Raw genomic sequence first — 16,390 nt, forward strand, 5'->3', positions numbered from 1 at the left:
TCGTCTTGTTTTCCACCTCTATAGTCCGCACCACTCGGCCTGACTTTTTTTTGTTGTTGTTGTTTTGTTTTTGAGGCAGGATCTCACTCTAGCCCAGGCTGACTTTGAATTCACTATGGAGTCTCAGGGTGGCCTCGAACTCACGGCGATCCTCCTACCTCTGCCTCCCGAGTGCTGGGATTAAAGGTGCGCACCACCACGCCCGGCTCTGCCTGACATTTTTACCTGGGTCCTTCGGCTTTGCAGGCAAGCGCCTTAACCGCTAGGCCATCCCTCCAGCCCACGTACCAAGTTTGTCTCATAATGTATACTAAGTGTAAAAGCCTCCCAGGAGGTTGTTAGGTGGGGTAGGTTGCATGCATCTGGGGCTTCAGTTGCCCCCAAGTTCATCTCAAGGCCCATGGGAAGAGCCACATCAATAGTGCCATGTTTTCTAGCCCAGGTCCTATGGGGTGCGGTGGAGGTGGGGGTAGATGCTGTGGCCTGGGGGACCCAGGGGGCAGAGCGCACAGGACCAGCTAAGGGAGGGTGTCCCCCCACTTGAGCCCAGGCACAAATCAGCACAGGGAGAGACTAGTCAATTTCCAGGCAAACGATCTCGCCAGACACCGAGAGTCCGTCCCAGGCGGCATGGCGACTGGCTAATGAGGGCAGGGCCTGTGGGCAGCTGGGAGGGGCCAAGTGCGACGTAGGTTGCTTGGAGCTGGGAGTGTCTAAAGACCACTCGTGTGATGTTGCGAGCAGGGCATTTGAGACAGGCACTGCCAGGTACGGAAGCACCTTCAGCCCCGGAGCCATCTTCCCAGTCTGAGACGGGCACCTCACGAGTGGCCTGGGCACAGACGATTCATACGGTCTAGTTAACTGCGAAGCTATGGAACGGCCTCCTCCCCCCGCTCCGCCCCATCGCCGGTGGGTCGCAGCGCAGCGCTTTCTGATTCATTATGTATCCCTGAGACACCATCTCTCGCGCCTCACTGTTTAACTGAGTCTAGCAAGTATTATATGCAGTGCAAGGCTCGCCAGCGCGGCGGTGGTATTTTATGTCTTTGCACAGGAGATTTTTGATGGGGTAAAAAAAAAAAAAAGCAACAACGACAACAACAAAAATCCCTCACCCCAAATCTTGCTTCTCTATTGAAAATTTTCCGACCCGAGGGATTCACTGAGAGGCTTGTATGAAAACTGGACTCGTCGTCTTTGGGAGGCCTGCCTGTTCAGTTCACATGTGATTTAATTCCCACAAAGACAACGCAGTATTGTCTCGGTACGGAATCAAAATTTAAAGCCAGGCGTGGTGGTTTGTATCAGTTTTCCCAGCTGTTGGGAGGTGGAGACAGGAGGATCAGGAATTCAAGGCTATCCTCAACTAGAATCATGAGTTTGAGGACAGCCTGGGTTATGAGAGACCCTGTCTCAAAACTAAACAAACAAGCCGGGCGTGGTGGCGCACGCCTTTAATCCCAGCACTCGGGAGGCAGAGGTAGGAGGATCACCGTGAGTTCGAGGCCACCCTGAGACTACATAGTGAATTCCAGGTCAGCCTGAGCCAGAGTGAGACCCTACCTTGAAAAAAAAAAAAAACTAAACTAAACAAACAACAACAACAAAAATCAATTTGAACATAGAGTTTAAGAAACCTTATCCACACCTCCTTTTCTACCTTTCCTCCTCGGCCCTCCACCATTTACTCAGTGCCCAAGTACTTGTTAACATTAGTTTCCATGGAGTGTTACCAATGGACTCAATAGAAGATACCACTGGGGTCGATTACTTTGGCTTGAACTTCTGAAATTAGGGATTCCTGTCACATCATCTCCCAGTTCTAAGAAGCAGTGCCCAGAAGATGTAGACAGGGTCTCATGCAGCTCAGGCTGGTCTCGAATGCCATCTGTAGCTACGACCTTGGGCGCTTTTCCTGTTGGAAGGATCTTCTCCCTTCCCTGACCTCTCCCTCGGCATGTCTCCATCTGTCTTGGTGCTCTGTATTCTTCCCTCTGTCAGACAGCAGTGCCCGTCAGCTTCCGGTTTATCTACACCTGTGCGATAGGACTTCCTGTTTACCTGAGCACGTCCAGAGCTCAAGGATGCTGGGAGGCCAAATGGATTCAGGGCTAACGCCGAGTGTGTGGCTGTGATAATACAGAGAAACTAACCTTGATGGCGGGCTCACTGCACCATGGACTTGAGGCGTATCTTAATTATCTCCACAGGGGACGTTTGCTCCTCAAGCACACAGGTCATGAGAGGGATGGAGGCTGGTGGGTCCTTGTCCAGGGTTTTCTGATGTCTCTTTATGAAGGGCTTCTGAGTGGTTCATTCATTCATTCATTCATTCAGTCAGTCATTCAGTCAGTCAGTCAGTCAGTCATCCGGCCATCTGTGCCTGTCCCTTCATTACGCAGCACTGGGAATGGCACCTACAGCCTCACACGTGCCGGTGAAGCGTTCTGTCACCGAGCTGCACCCAGCCCCGGGCCCTCTGAGTGAGAGACTGGCTGAGGTGATGAGGCGATGGCCGGTGGGCGGGCCCTGCGCCCTCACCCTTTTGCCGCCTGAGGACCTTCCAGACTTCCAAATGACTGATGGTGGGAACAAAGGGACCTTCGAGCCGCCTGCACAGACTCTGTGGAGGCCTTGCCCTGTGCAGAGACCTTGGTTTTTACTTGGGAGGACACCATTGACAGTTGCACTGTGATGGTTTTGACAGGTCGTCCCTCAGGACATCAGCTGAACTGTCCTTGGGGTAAAGGTAGAGATGATGCTTATGTTGCCTTTGTTTTTTTTTTTTTGGGGGGGGGGCTTCAAGGTAAGGTCTCGCTCTGGCCCAAGCTGACCTGGAATTTACTATGTAGTCTCAGGCTGGCCTCGAACTCACGGCGATCCTCCTACCTCTGCCTCCCGAGTGCTGGGATTAAAGGTGTGCGCCACCACGCCTGGCTTGCTTGTGTGGCTTTTTTGCATCAGCTCGTGAGCACTGTGTCCCACAGGACCCTGGCTTACGGTGTGCAAAGTCTGAGGAGAGCCTCAGGAGAAATGGTGTGTGTGTGGTGGGGAGTGGGTGTCACAGGTGTACTCCCGTTATAGCAAAGAACTGACATATGTGCTCTTGGGGGGAGCAATTATAAATCGGTGACTGCTGTCAGAAGACTTTCCCCTCTCAAATCCTTCTTTCTGCTTCAGCTTCCCAAGTGCTGGAATCACAGGCATTTATTTGGGTTCTGGGCACCCAAACTCAGGTCCTCATGCTTGCTAGGCAAGAAGTCTCCCACCTGAGTCTCCCTGGCCCAAGGGTGGAGCAGTTCTGCAGGATGAAGAGTAGCGCTGGCTGAGAGCCCCCATCCCTCGTCTGGCACACGGTAGCTCCTGGCGATTGTGGTTCAGCAGGGGCTGAGGGCATTAGGTGGACCTGGCCAGGGGCTGTGTCTTTCTAAAGCCAGAGTCTTACTCTGGACCTTGTCTGACATTAGTCACCTCACCACAACTTGGAAACAGAAAACACCCTTTCTGTAGGTGAAGTGCCCATGCTGCTCAGACAGGTTTCAGGAACAGTTCCAGCTCTTTTGACCTCCTGGGAATGCCAGGAGCTGGGTTCATAGGTTTACTGCCAAGCCCTGCAAACTTGCCGCTGGGACCTGGGGTCCTCCTGTCCTGCTGTTGGCTGGGCTGGATGTATAATGTGACTGGCTATGACTGTCTCCTCTTCCCCTCTCCCAAACCCACTGGCCAGAGGGCAGCACACTGGTCAAGAAACAGCAATTACTATGGCAAACAATGCTCACCTCACCCTTCCTTCCTTCCTTCCTTCCTTCCTTCCTTCCTTCCTTCCTTCCTTCCTTCCTTCCTTCCTTCCTTCCTTCCTCCCTCCCTCCCTCCCTCCCTCCCTCCCTCCCTCCCTCCTTCCCTCCCTCCTTCCTTCCTTTTTGGGTTTTTCAAGGTAGGGTTTCTTTCTAGCTCAGGCTGACCTGGAATTCACTTTGTAGTCTCAGGGTGGCCTTGAACTCATAGCAATCCTTCCATCTCTGCCTCCCAAGTGCTGGGATTCAGGGCGTGCACCACCACACCCGGCTTCTTTCTATTTAAAATTTTTTTTTTAATATTTCATTTCATTTATTTATTTAAAAGAGAAGGGTGGGGGAGCAGGGAAAGAGAGAGAGAATGGGCAGCCCTGTAAGTAAACCTGGCTTACATGAGTCCTGGGGAATCAAACTTGGTTCTTTGGCTTTGCAGACAATTGTCTCAACTGCTAAGCCATCTCTCTAGCCCACATCTCACCTTTCTCTCTCTCTCTCTCTCTCTCTCTCTCTCTCTCTCTCTTTCTTTCCTTTTTTTTTTTTTTTTTTTTTTTTTGAGGTAAGGCCTCATTCTAGCCCATGCTGACCTGGAATTCACTAGGTATTTTCAGGGCGGCTTCCAACTCATAGCAATACTCCTACCTCAGCCTCCCGAGTGCTGGGATTAAGCAGTGCAACTATTGGACTTGGCTGGCTTTTCTTAAATACATCCTGACCATCCTGTCCCACAAAGCATCTGTGAGACTGTGTAAAGTGTTTTTTTTTTTTTTTTTAAGCCATTGCAGAATCATCTGCGAATGGCCAAGTATGCTGCTCCTGGACATCCAGCTTGGTGTCAGCTGTTCTCTCCCTGTGCCTTAACGCCTTTCAGATGTGGGGACTCTGCGTGCTTCTGTTTATTTGTGACCCGTGACTCATGGGCTGAGGACTCTGGATTTTGGTCCTCCACCTCCCCTTTTCCCCCACACATTAGATTCCCTTATTAATGCGTCATTGTATTTGACACATTGAGCATAGACAGGCTCCGCAGAGGATGGAACGGGATTGGGCTTACATTTCATAGCTCTCTCCTCCCTCTGTGCTCTCTGCAGTCTTCAAAAGGATTTGCTGTTTTCCTTCTTCCCTCCCTCCTTCCCACCTTCTCTCCCTCCCACCCTCTTCCTTCAATTCTTCCTTTCTTCCTCCCCTCCTCCCTTCCCCTTCCTTCCTTTCTTCCTCCCCTCCTCCCTTCCCCGTCCATCCTTCCTTCCTTCCTTCCTTCCTTCCTTCCTTCCTTCCTTCCTTCCTTCCTTCCTTCCTCTTTCTTTCTTTCTTTCTTTCCTTCTTTCTTTCTTTCTTTCTTTCTTTCTTTCTTTCTTTCTTTCTTTCTTTCTCTCTTCCTCTCTCCCTCAATGCCTTTCTCTTTCCTTCCCTTTTTCCCTCTCTCCTTCCTCCCTCACCCAACCTCCTTCTTTCCATTCTCTCTCTCTCTGTCTCTTGGTTTTTCAAGGTAAAGTCTCACTGTAGCCCTGGCTGACCTGGAATTCACTATGTAGTCTCTGGGTGGCCTCGAACTCACCCTCTGTCTCCCGAGTGCACCACCACATACGCCCGGCTTCTTTTTCTTTTCTTTTCTTTTCTTTTCTTTTCTTTTGTAAGGGACATGGTCAAAGACTGTAAGCTTTAAATGTGACCAGCCCCATCTGGGGCGGTGGCAGCTTAGTGTGTCCATGGAAGACTCAATCTCTCCTCCTTGCTGTGCCAATCTGTTTCTGTGGTGGCGGGAGGCGACACAGTGTTAAATTTGGAGACCCCCATTGGCTCCTCATGTTGGCCCGCATATGTCTGCAAGCTTGGGCAATGGAGTGTGGGGGAACCCCCGTAGAGTCCCCGACTGCCAGCAGCAAGTGGCCCGAGGTGCACTGGCTTGTCAGTGTCGTGATAGAGGTGGGTTTGCGTCCACCAGGCCACCTGTTCAGCTCAAGCTGCCTGACCAGTCTGCCCAGGGAGGGACCTCAGAGCCAGAGAGGCAGATGGGGAGCTGGGGGTGGGGGCCAGGGAATCTGATGGACCCGAGTTCTTTGTGCCTGTTTGTGCACATGTGTGTTCGTGCTTGTATGCATGCTCATGTGCGTGTGGGCACATGTGCATTTGTGTGCATACAGAGAATAGCCTCAGGTGTCATTTCTCAGATGCACTGTCTTCCTTTGTACACGCGTGTGCGCGGTTGTGTGCATGTAGCTGCACACACGTGGAGGTCAGAGGACAACCCCGAGCGTTGGTCCTCGCCTTCCATCGTGTCTGAGACGGGGTCACTACTCTGTCTGCCAAGCTTTGCTGGCCCATGAGCTTTTGGAAATCCTCCCGTCTCCACTTTCCCTCTTGCTGTAGGAGCACCACGGTTATAGCTGCTCACACTACCATGTCCAGTTTTACGTGAGTCCTGGGGGTCCAAACTCAATAACTCATCCTGTGTGTGGCAGGCACCTTATCCATTGAGACATCTCTCCCCCGCCTCTGACCACCTCTTTTAAGACAAGACAGGGTCTCTCAGTGGCGTGCAGCTCCCCAATTAGGCGAGAGTGGCTGCGTGGCAAGACCCAGGGATCCTCCTATCTCTGCCAACCTAGCACCGGGACTACAGGCTTGCACCACAAACCCTGGCATTCGTACATGGGTACTGTGAGGACTCGGGTCCTCAAGCTCTGGAGGCAAGCACTCTACTAACTGACCTGTCTCCCTAGCCCTGTTTGCTTTTTCAAAATAAATATTTTTGTTTATTAGAGAGAGAGAGAATGAGCATGCCAGGACCTCTAGCCACTGCAAACAAACTTCAGACACATGGGTCACCTTGTGCATTTAGCTTACGTGGGTTCTGGAGAGTCAAAACTGGGTCCTTAGGCTTTGCAGGCAAGCACCTTAACCGTTAGCCATCTCTCCAGTCCTATTTGCTTGTTTTGAAGCAGGGTCTCGTGCAGTCCAAGTCAAATTCATTAGGTATCTGAGAATGACTTTGAACTCCTGATTCTCCTGGGCTCAGCTCCTAAGTGCTGGGATTTAGAGGGGTATGCCACCATGTCCGACACCCCTATGCTATTGCATCATCCCAGAAAAATGGTTTTCCCACTAGGTGACAGGGGAGAGACCTCACAATTTTCCTCTGCACCCGAACCAACATCCTGCACCTCACTGGCTTGTAGAAGCCAGGAGATGCTACTGGCTGGGTGGTTGGAGCCCAGGCACCTACACTGTGGAGGGAGTCTCTGTTGAAAATGCAGCCAGCTCCTGTTTCTGTGTGTCTCCAAGTTTTCTCTCTGTCTCTCTCTGTGCATGTGTGTGTGTGTGTGTGTGTGTGTGTCTAGAACGAAACATCAACTTTTCCCGTTTCTGTCATATTTCAATATTGGCTTTTTTCCGCCCTTCTCGAAGCCTCCTTTTATAACTTCTGCTGCTGCTTAAATATAGCTGTCGAAGTCCTCCTCCTGCCAGATTGTTTATATTTTTGCAAGCCTTCTGCGTTATGTGAAGCTGCTTGCTCGCCTCCCTCTCCATCCCACTTCCCCACGGTGGCGGTTGCTCTTTTTCCCCTGCCTCCCGTCTCTGGGATGACTTTCAAATGTGGTCTATCGAAACGCCAGTGTTTCCCTGTCTCTGCAGTAGCTTTGACATCTGTTCTTGAACGCTAGCCCACAGTGTTCTTTTGAGTCACTTGCCCAGGATTCGCTTGGATGCCAGAAGTACTGAAGAGAGAAGAGGATATGGGAACCTCTTTCCACCTCACAGCCTCTCGTTCTTCTTTTCTTCTTCACCCCATTTAAACTCTCTTGGTCTCTTAAGTCGACAGCATGCTTGTTGATTATCCATGCTCTCTGTCATCTTCTCTGGCTGTGGTCCACAGTGTTACCTGGAGTGGCTTCCTGGCCCATTGGCTTATTTCTAGTAAGAAGGAAGCAGGGGCCAGGAGTGGTGGGGCACACCTTTAGTCCCAGCACACAGGAGGCAGAGGTAGGATGACCGTTGTGGGTTCGAGGTCAGCTTGGGACTACAGGGTGAGTTCCAGGTCAGCCTGGGCTAGAGTGAGACCCTACCTGGAAAAAAAAAAGGGGGGGGGCTGGAGAGATGGCATAGTGGTTAAGGCACTTGCCTTTGAAGCCTAAGGATCCAAGTTCTATTCTCCAGGTCTCATGTAAGCCAGATGCACAAGGTGGCACATGCGTCCATTTGCAGTGGCTGGAGGCCTTGGTGTGCTCATTCTTTCTCTTCCCCCCTCTCTCTCAGTCTCAAATAAAAAGAAATAAATTATTTAAAAAAGCAGCAGCAGCAGGGGGCTGGGGATATAGGGATATAGCTCAGTTGGCAGAGGGCCTGCTTCGCATCCATGAGGTCCTGGGTTGGAACCCCAGTACCACATCAACTGGTGTCCTGGTGCATGCCTATAAGAGACAGGAGGATCGGAAGTTCAAGGCCATCCTTAGCCATATAGTGAGCCTGGGATCAGTATGGGCTACCTGAGACCCTGTCTTGAAAGAAAGAGAAGGACAGAAAGAAAGCAAGTGGAGCCTCAAGAGGTGGGTGGACCCCAGATGGCCCTCCTGGCCTTTAGCCTTCTCTGTCTGGCCACAGGATAGCGGGCTCTGCCATGAATAGAGAAGCCACTTGCAATGGTTCCTCTGTGTCCTCAGTAACGGAATCCATTTGACTTAGTGTAAAAGACGACGGGCCATTTGGTGGGACAGCCACATGGGCTGCCCACCTGTCCTGGGCCTAGACCTCCCTCCTAGGCTCGTCTGTGGAGAGCTGCTTTGGGTGGCTCTTCCTGGAAGCACCTCTGAGGCTCCAGGCACCAGTCCCTTGACACTGCGGAGGGCTTTTTGTCATGCAGAGCAGACCCCTCAGCTCCTGGCTGGACTTTTCTAGGGAACCCACCACCAGGGATCCTTAGAATCCAAGGTGTGTGGCATATTTGGGAGACCACCCCCAAGGTCAGGTTCCTTGCCTTCAAAAGATTTACAGGATATTGTAAACGTTTGCCTCTTAGAGTTCCCTCTAATAGCAAGTTAATTGGGATGTCTGATCTAGGGGATGCTTAAAGTAAATGTTTGTTGAATGCAAGCAAACAGTTGTAGCTGCTGAAGGTCACAGGCCAATCTTGTAGAAGGGCAGCCAGGCAGAGTTCTCTAGGGAGAAGCGCTGTGTTAGCAACACTGAGGGGGTGGTCAGAATTTAGGAGAAAGGCCCAGAGAGATGTTGCTCTGAGCAGCCATGGAGCCATTCTTTGGAGGTAATTGTGGGAGTGTTGACCCCATTATGATTGTATTTTAAAACATATTTATTTATTTACATGTTTTATGAGGGAGGGTGGAGAATGGTCACACCAGGGCCTCCTACCAACTGCAAATGAGTTCCAGACCTACTCCACCACTTTGTGAATCTGGCTTTACTTGGGTACTGGGGAAATCGAACCCAGGCCATCAGGCTTTGCAATCAAATGGTGCTGAGCCATCTCTCCAGCCCTCCACTCTGATTGTAGCATGGGTGAGACATTTGTACAGTGTGCCCAGTGCACCACATAACATGCCCAGCAAGTTTGGTTTTTCCCCAGCAGTGCCTTTGGAACTGTTTGGGGGTGGGTAGATTGCACGCACTGTCTTTGCTCCTGCCCTGGAGCCCCACTTCTGCCCAAGAGTTGGTTCCCAGGGGTTTTTCTCTCCTTACTGATCTAGTCCACTGTACACTTGATCCCTTCTGGTAGATACTGTAAATGATAATCTTGCTTTTCTTCCCTGTGTCTCTAGAGAGAACTCGATGCCACCGCAACAGTATTGGCGAACCGGCAAGATGAGAGCGAACAATCTAGAAAGAGACTTATTGAGCAGAGCCGAGAATTCAAGAAGAACACTCCAGAGGTGAGCCGGGGCCCTGTCACGGCCCTCAGAAGGGGATCCCACGATCCTCAGGCGTCACAAACGTTTCCTGGTTCATCAGACAGCTGAATCACAAGCCTCTCTCTCGCTTCCTTCTTCCGCTCTTCCCGTCCCCATCTAGGCAAAGTGTGGGTTCCACACAGGCTCTGGGGACGGGGACGTGGATAGGTTACTTAGAACCATTAAAACACCAGCCAATGCTAAATGCTGATGTGGCTCAAGCCCAGCGCATGAGAGCGGTGTTGTACCCTCCAGTCTTGCCAGCCTCTGCCCACACAGGACAGCTGCCACTAATGCCCTCATAGCACATTGTGGGGCAGTAGTAGGCTCAAGGCCTGCTTCCATGGTGCCGGGCAGCAGAGTGGCCGAGGCCAGTCACATCCAGGGCTGGCATTACGTCGATGTTACCTATAAAACAGTGTTTTCACTTCTGTGGCCTTTGACTAGCACCTGTGTTTTCAACATACGCTACAAAGGGCAGCGGATGTGTGCACAGAAAACTGGTTTTCTCTGCTATGAATGTGTTGGGAGGTGTATTAGTTACTCTTCTGGTTGCCATGACAAAGTGCCTGAGGGAAGCAACTGTTAGGGGAGGGAGGCTGTGTTTATTTTGGTGACAGTTGATCATAGCAGGCCTGGAGCATGAGGCCTGGTGGCTGGAGCAGGAGGCGGCTGGTCACATCGCATCTGAAATCGGGAAGCAGAGAGGTGAATGCTGGCGCTCAGCTCGCTTTCTCCTCTTCACTCAGCGTCTGGATTCCCTGCCCATGGAATAGTGCCACCTGCCCAATTGAGGGAGGGGCCAAAGCCCTGGAACTATAGAAACTAACTCTTGGATTTATTTGCCCAACAGTAGGCTAGCTGCTTCTCCGAGCAGAGCCTGAAAGGAGGGAAATAGAGCCTTGGAGCTGTTTAAACCAAGAGCGAGCCCGGTGCTGCTCTGCGGACCCACGGCTCTGATGTCTCCGTGGCTGTGACTCCGCTGACAGGCGCTCATCGGTGTTTTTATTGAAGTGCAAAAAAAGAGGAATGTAGTGCATGAAAAATCAGTATTACATGGGAAAAGGACAAGCAAATGTGAGTGGAACTTTGATTTGGAATAATCCTGTAAACATTTGTTAAAGGAAGGGATTAAGTGTAAGACCTGCTGAGCTCTGCTGATCTAGAACACACACGTAGACACTGTTCAGAGTCCATCACACCAAGCCCACATGCTGTCTTCACTGGGTTTGGGCAGTTCCGTGGGCAATTCATTACTTTCATGACTGACCATGTTGTCGTCACGCCTGTGGTGGGCACTTCTCATGCCTGCCAGCTTGTTCTAGGTCACGAGCACCACCAGGTCTGAGGAAATGGGCAAAGAGCACAGATTGGATCAGCCAGCATCTCTAAACAGTGCTGGTCACTATTGGTCGCCTGTGCTCTTCGACCAAAGGTCCACCAAGGCAGAGGAAACAGTCACGTTGCTTCAAGCGGGTTGCATGGCTGTAAGATTAACTTCAGGGCAGGTTGAAAACTGTGGGTCCTTGTGGCAACCCCAACGTGAGCACTGTTTCAGTCATGACACCAGCCAGGTCCTTTAAGTTCGTTGTTGTTGTTATTCAATTTGGATTTTTGTTTTTCCTACCCACATAGCCCAGGTTGCCTCAGCCTCCTGAGTCCTCGGATAATAGGCCTGCACCATCAAAACTGGTTTTAGCAAGAATGTTCTGCTTGAAAAATTTAAAGATTCTTAAGGCCAGATTGAGGACGGAGGAGGGCAGCTGCAGCCAGGGTCCTCTGGGATGCCCACAGGGGAGACGTGAGGTGCTCTGATGGCACACGGGAATGGGGTTTAGATACCACGGGAGTCTGTGTGTGCCTGTATATGTGGGGCCCAGTGGCAGTATGGGATAATCACGCTGCTTGGGGTTTCATGGAGACATCTTTGTGACATTGGTCACTTCCTCTGCTTATGCTGCCGGCCGATTATCTTATGACTTGCAGGAGCACTTGTGGACATGGGACGTGTGAAAATGAAGCTTGCTTAGAATGTTGCTTGGGACACCCTAAATCTTTGATTTGAGGTCAAGGACAGCATCCCTGGCCCAGTGAGGACCAGGGCCCTGCTTTCAGGGAGCCTGCATTCATGCTGACTCTGGGACGTGTGTGTCGATTGCTGTGCAATTTCCCTGTCTGCCCTGGACAAGCAGCGTCTGTTGATTGTGCAACTGGTCTCATAAGCAGAGCTGGGCACATCAAAGGTTCGCGCAGGAGGATGGCTCTAGCTTGAGGAGGACTTGTGTCTTGGTGTGGCTGGAGTGCTGTGTGACTGACTGGTCAGGGCTCAGATGGCTGGAGGGTCAAAGGTGTTTTGTTCCCAGTGAATTTTGAAAATTGCAGCTTTATGTCACTAGATTATTACAGTCACAGTCGTTTACTATTACTGGTTATATCTGTTAATCTAAAACTTGCAGTTAACTTAGATGTTGAAGTTTTTAGATATTGCAAGTAAAGTTGTACACATTTTCTTTGAATCAAAGAGTTGTTTCTAAGGAAAAGATCATTAAATTTACTTATGAAACTGCCATTCCCAATGGATTTCTTTCTCTTTCCTTCCCTCCTTCCCTTCTTCCTTCTTTCCTGCCCTTCCTCCTTCTCTTGATCGATTTTTCTGTTGCTCAGGCTATCCTCAAGCTTGCTATGTAGCAAAGTAAGACCTAGAACTCTTTTTTTTTTTTCCCCCAAGGACAGGTCTCACTCTAGCCCAGGCTGGCCTGGAATTCACTCTATATTCTCAGGGTGACCTCGAACTCATGGCAATCCTCCTACCTCTGCCTCCCGAGTGATGGGATTAAAGGTGTGCACCACCGCGCCCAGCTTGACCTAGAACTCTTGATCATCCTGCCTTCATCTCTGGAACACTGGGATGATAGGTGGGCGTGTACTGCTACAGCCAGTTTCTAGTGTGCTGAGGGTGGAACCCAAAGATCAGCGGTTGTGAGGCAGGCACTCCACCAATGAAGCTACAGCCCCAGCCCGCCCTGGGGAATTACTAATCACTCGCTTATTGTGGGCACAGGTCATTTTGAGTCTATTCTCTGTTCTTTACAGGAGGTGACTTAGTGGCTGTGTGTCTTTAGGCAAAGTAGGATACCTCCCAAAGATTCAATGTTATCATCTATTTAAATATATATATGGATTGTAATGGGGAGATAATATGATGGAAAATGGAATTTCAAATGGAAAGTGTGGGGGTGGGGAGGGAGAGAATTACCATGGGATATATTTTATAATCATGGAAAATGTTAATAAAAATTAAAAAATTAAAAAAAATAAATAAATATATGTATGTGTGTGTGTGTGTGTGTATGTGTGTGTGTGTATGTATGTATATATGGGCTGGAGAGATGGTTTAGTGGGTAAGACATTTGCCTGTGAAACCCTAGGACCCATGTTCAATTCCCCAGTATCCATGTAAGCCAGATGCACAAGAGGGCACTTGTGTCTGGAGTTTGTAGTGGCTAGAGGCCCTGGTGCATCCATTATTTCTACATCTGTCTGTCTGTCTCTATCTATCTCTTTCTCTCTCAAAATGGTAAATAAATAAATTTTTTTAAAAAAATGTAACCGGGCATGGTGGTGCATGCCTTTAATCCCAGCACTTAGGAGGTAGAGGTAGGAGGATGGTTGTGAGTTCAAGACCACCCTGAGGCTACATAGTGAATTTTAGGTCAACCTGGACTAGAGGGAAACCCTACCTCGAAAAGCCAAAATAAATAAATAGATAAAGTGCAAAGGTAGCTCCACGGCCCTCCTCACATGTGTATATACCAGATATCTACGTTCCTACGTGCATGTGAAGGGCGCCCCGTGCTCCTGACACCTAGAAACTGTCCAGTGTGTGTTAGCAATGTTAACTTGAAAGCTGGGTGTGCAGGCGCACACCTGCACCCCAGCTACTCGAGAGGCTGTGGTAGGAGGATCTCGAGTCCACAGCCAGTCTGGGCTGCAGAGTGAATTCCAGGGCAGCCTGCACAATTTCGCAAGACCCCACCTCAACATGACAGATCAAACAAAGACCATCACGTAGCTCAGTGGTGGAAGACTTGTCTAGCAAGCAGGACGCCCTTGGCAATATCTCCAGTACTATACAAATAAGAAACGAAAAGAGCATTCGCTTGAAACATTATGTAATACCACAGGTGCAGTTATTTTTTCCCCCTAAAAGACAGTTTGGGGGACTTAAAAAAAGCCCAAACTTCTAAATAATATAAGCAGTTTTAAATTATTCTCTAGCATGGCACACAGTGACAGTTAACCACTTTTCTGATATTCGTGGACCACCTTCCATGTGCCAGGCAGTGCTGGCCTGGGGAGAAAGTCCCATCTCTGTTCTTAACAGTCCCTGATCTTTCCCACCAGGCAGCCCTCTGGTGATGGCGCGTGCCAGCATCACATGCCTGGTACCTTCTAGCACAGCTTTCCCCTGTGGAACCTGCATGCCTGTGGTGGCAGTATTCTCTGGGCAAGCCACAGATGGTTTAGTACCCTCACAGCAGAGAAACACTTGTGCTTTTATAGCCTTGTTTGTTTGGTCAGTCTTTCCCTTCCCCTCTCTTCTTTTCCTCCCCCTCTCTCTCCCATGGTGCTAGAGATAGAACCCAGAGCCTAGTGCATGCTCCTCCAGTGTTCTGCCGCTGAGCCACGCCCCAGCCCCTCACTGGGGATTCTAGGCAGGAGCTCTACCACTGAGCCACGCCCCCAGCCCCTCACTGGGGGAGTCTAGGCAGGAGCTCTACCACTGAGCCACGCCCCCAGCCCCTCACTGGGGGATTCTAGGCAGGAGCTCTACCACTGAGCCATGCCCCCAGCCCCTCACTGGGGGATTCTAGGCAGGAGCTCTACCACTGAGCCATGCCCCCAGCCCCTCACTGGGGGATTCTAGGCAGGAGCTCTGCCACTGAGCCACGTCCCAGCCCCTCACTGGGGGATTCTAGGCAGGAGCTCTACCACTGAGCCATGACCCCAGCCCCTCACTGGGGGATTCTAGGCAGGAGCTCTACCACTGAGCCATGACCCCAGCCCCTCACTGGGGGATTCTAGGTGGGAGCTCTATTTCTAGTGTTGACAAAGGGCTCTATTGGCTATAGTGACACCACTCCTGTGCTTGACCAGTTTCCCTCCCAAACAGCAGCAGCTTTCTAGAAGCCAGTTGGCATTAAAAGTGTGTGTGTGTGTCCTGTACTCTGTAAGCAGGTCCTTTTCTCATACTTCCTCACACATAGTCTGTGGATTCGCCACTCTGTTTCCTGTGAGCAGAACTGCATTACCCTGTCTTTGTCCCACGAACTCAATGGGCAAAGGCCACACGCTGGCAAGCTGTGGTACTTCTCACACATAGGGAGAGGATGGCTCCAGAAGTTTAAATTTCTATGTGCAATTTGTTTTTCTTGCTTTCCCACTTGGTTAAGTTTGCAGTTTGCTCCTTGTAGTAAGTTGGGCTCAAACCCAGCCTGTCTGCCTGTGGAGTCTGTGCTCCTAGCGACTTCCTGCGAGCCAGGGTCCCCGGCCAGCCCAGAAGTGGCCCTGAGGGCGGAGAGCGGGGAAAGCGCCCTGTGACTCGGGACCCTCGCTGGCTCAGCACAGGGCGTTAGGTGGCTAGAAAATGGCCAGTCAGGTTGGGGACTGAGGAGTCAGTCAGAGAAAGGACACCGCCGACCCAGTCCTGAGACGCAGCCCTCACACCGGGACTGTGGTCTTTGAGCGCGATGTTTGGAGACCAAAACAGCGCAGCTTCTCCCGGGAGCTGGTCGCTTCCTTCTGCCGCCCTTCGAGGGTGTGCGTGTCACATCCGCACGTCCTGTTCTGCCTCGGTGGTTTCTGAGGTGTCTGTCCGAAAGCCTTTACCTGCCTGGCTTAGGCTTCTCTGCAGTGAACCGGATGGTTTCCATGAGGAAAGCTGAGTCACCGTGCCACCCGCCTGGGGCCCAGCGCCCCCGTCCCGTTTCTACCTCAGCAGCTCTGTGAGGCAAGCCGAGCCCCCTGTCGCCGCTGCTCAGACACCTTCTGCCGGGCTGTCCCGCTCCCTCAGCCTGCTCTGCTCGCTGGAGCACGCGTGCTGGCCCACAGTCCCGCCTGCGCCTGCCCCAAGGCAGGTGACGCCTTCCTCTCACCACCTCCCCTTGCTCCTCCGTTAGCGGCACAGTTCGGCCCCAGCCCTCTCTTTTGGGGAGATCACCTCCTTGGTGACGAGGCCAGCGTGGGAGACAGCCTTTCTCCCCCCCCCCCCACGTTTCCCTTCCTAGGCTAGGTGGGCCCCAGTAAGGCCCTAGATCTGACCAGGCATGCCCCGTTTCAAGTGATGTAGCCCTTGGCTTTCATTTCCCACCTGTCAGCATCCCCCCCCCCCATTTATGTGCGTGTCTGTGTGTTGATATGTATGTGTGCAGGTGCCTGCGCAAGTCAGAAGTTAACATCAAGCATCTTCCTTTATCACTCTCCACCCTGTTTGATTTATTTATTTTTGTTTTCACTTTTTAATTCTGTTTATTTATTGGAGGGGGACAGAGAGATACACCACTTTGTGCATCTTGCTTACGTGGGCACTGGGGAATCAAACATGGGGCCTTAGGCTTTGCAGGCAAGCACCTTAAGTGCTGAGCCATCTCTCCAGCCTTTATTCTTTTCTGTCTTTCTTTTCTTTTCTTTTTT

General features: G+C 51.0%; 1 protein-coding gene across 10 annotated transcripts in view; it reads left to right on the forward strand.

The window, feature by feature from the left end:
• Cux1 (cut like homeobox 1) overlaps positions 1-16,390 on the forward strand; it is a 422,843-nt gene that overhangs the window by 87,303 nt on the left and 319,150 nt on the right. For all 10 annotated transcript variants that reach the window (XM_045142920.1, XM_045142921.1, XM_045142924.1 and 7 more), the window contains one exon: positions 9,569-9,679. In XM_045142920.1, coding sequence (XP_044998855.1) covers positions 9,569-9,679 — 111 coding nt within the window. The remainder of the gene's footprint in view (positions 1-9,568; positions 9,680-16,390) is intronic.

This window comes from Jaculus jaculus, chromosome 2 (genome assembly GCF_020740685.1).
Source record: "Jaculus jaculus isolate mJacJac1 chromosome 2, mJacJac1.mat.Y.cur, whole genome shotgun sequence".
NCBI lineage: Eukaryota > Metazoa > Chordata > Mammalia > Rodentia > Dipodidae > Jaculus > Jaculus jaculus.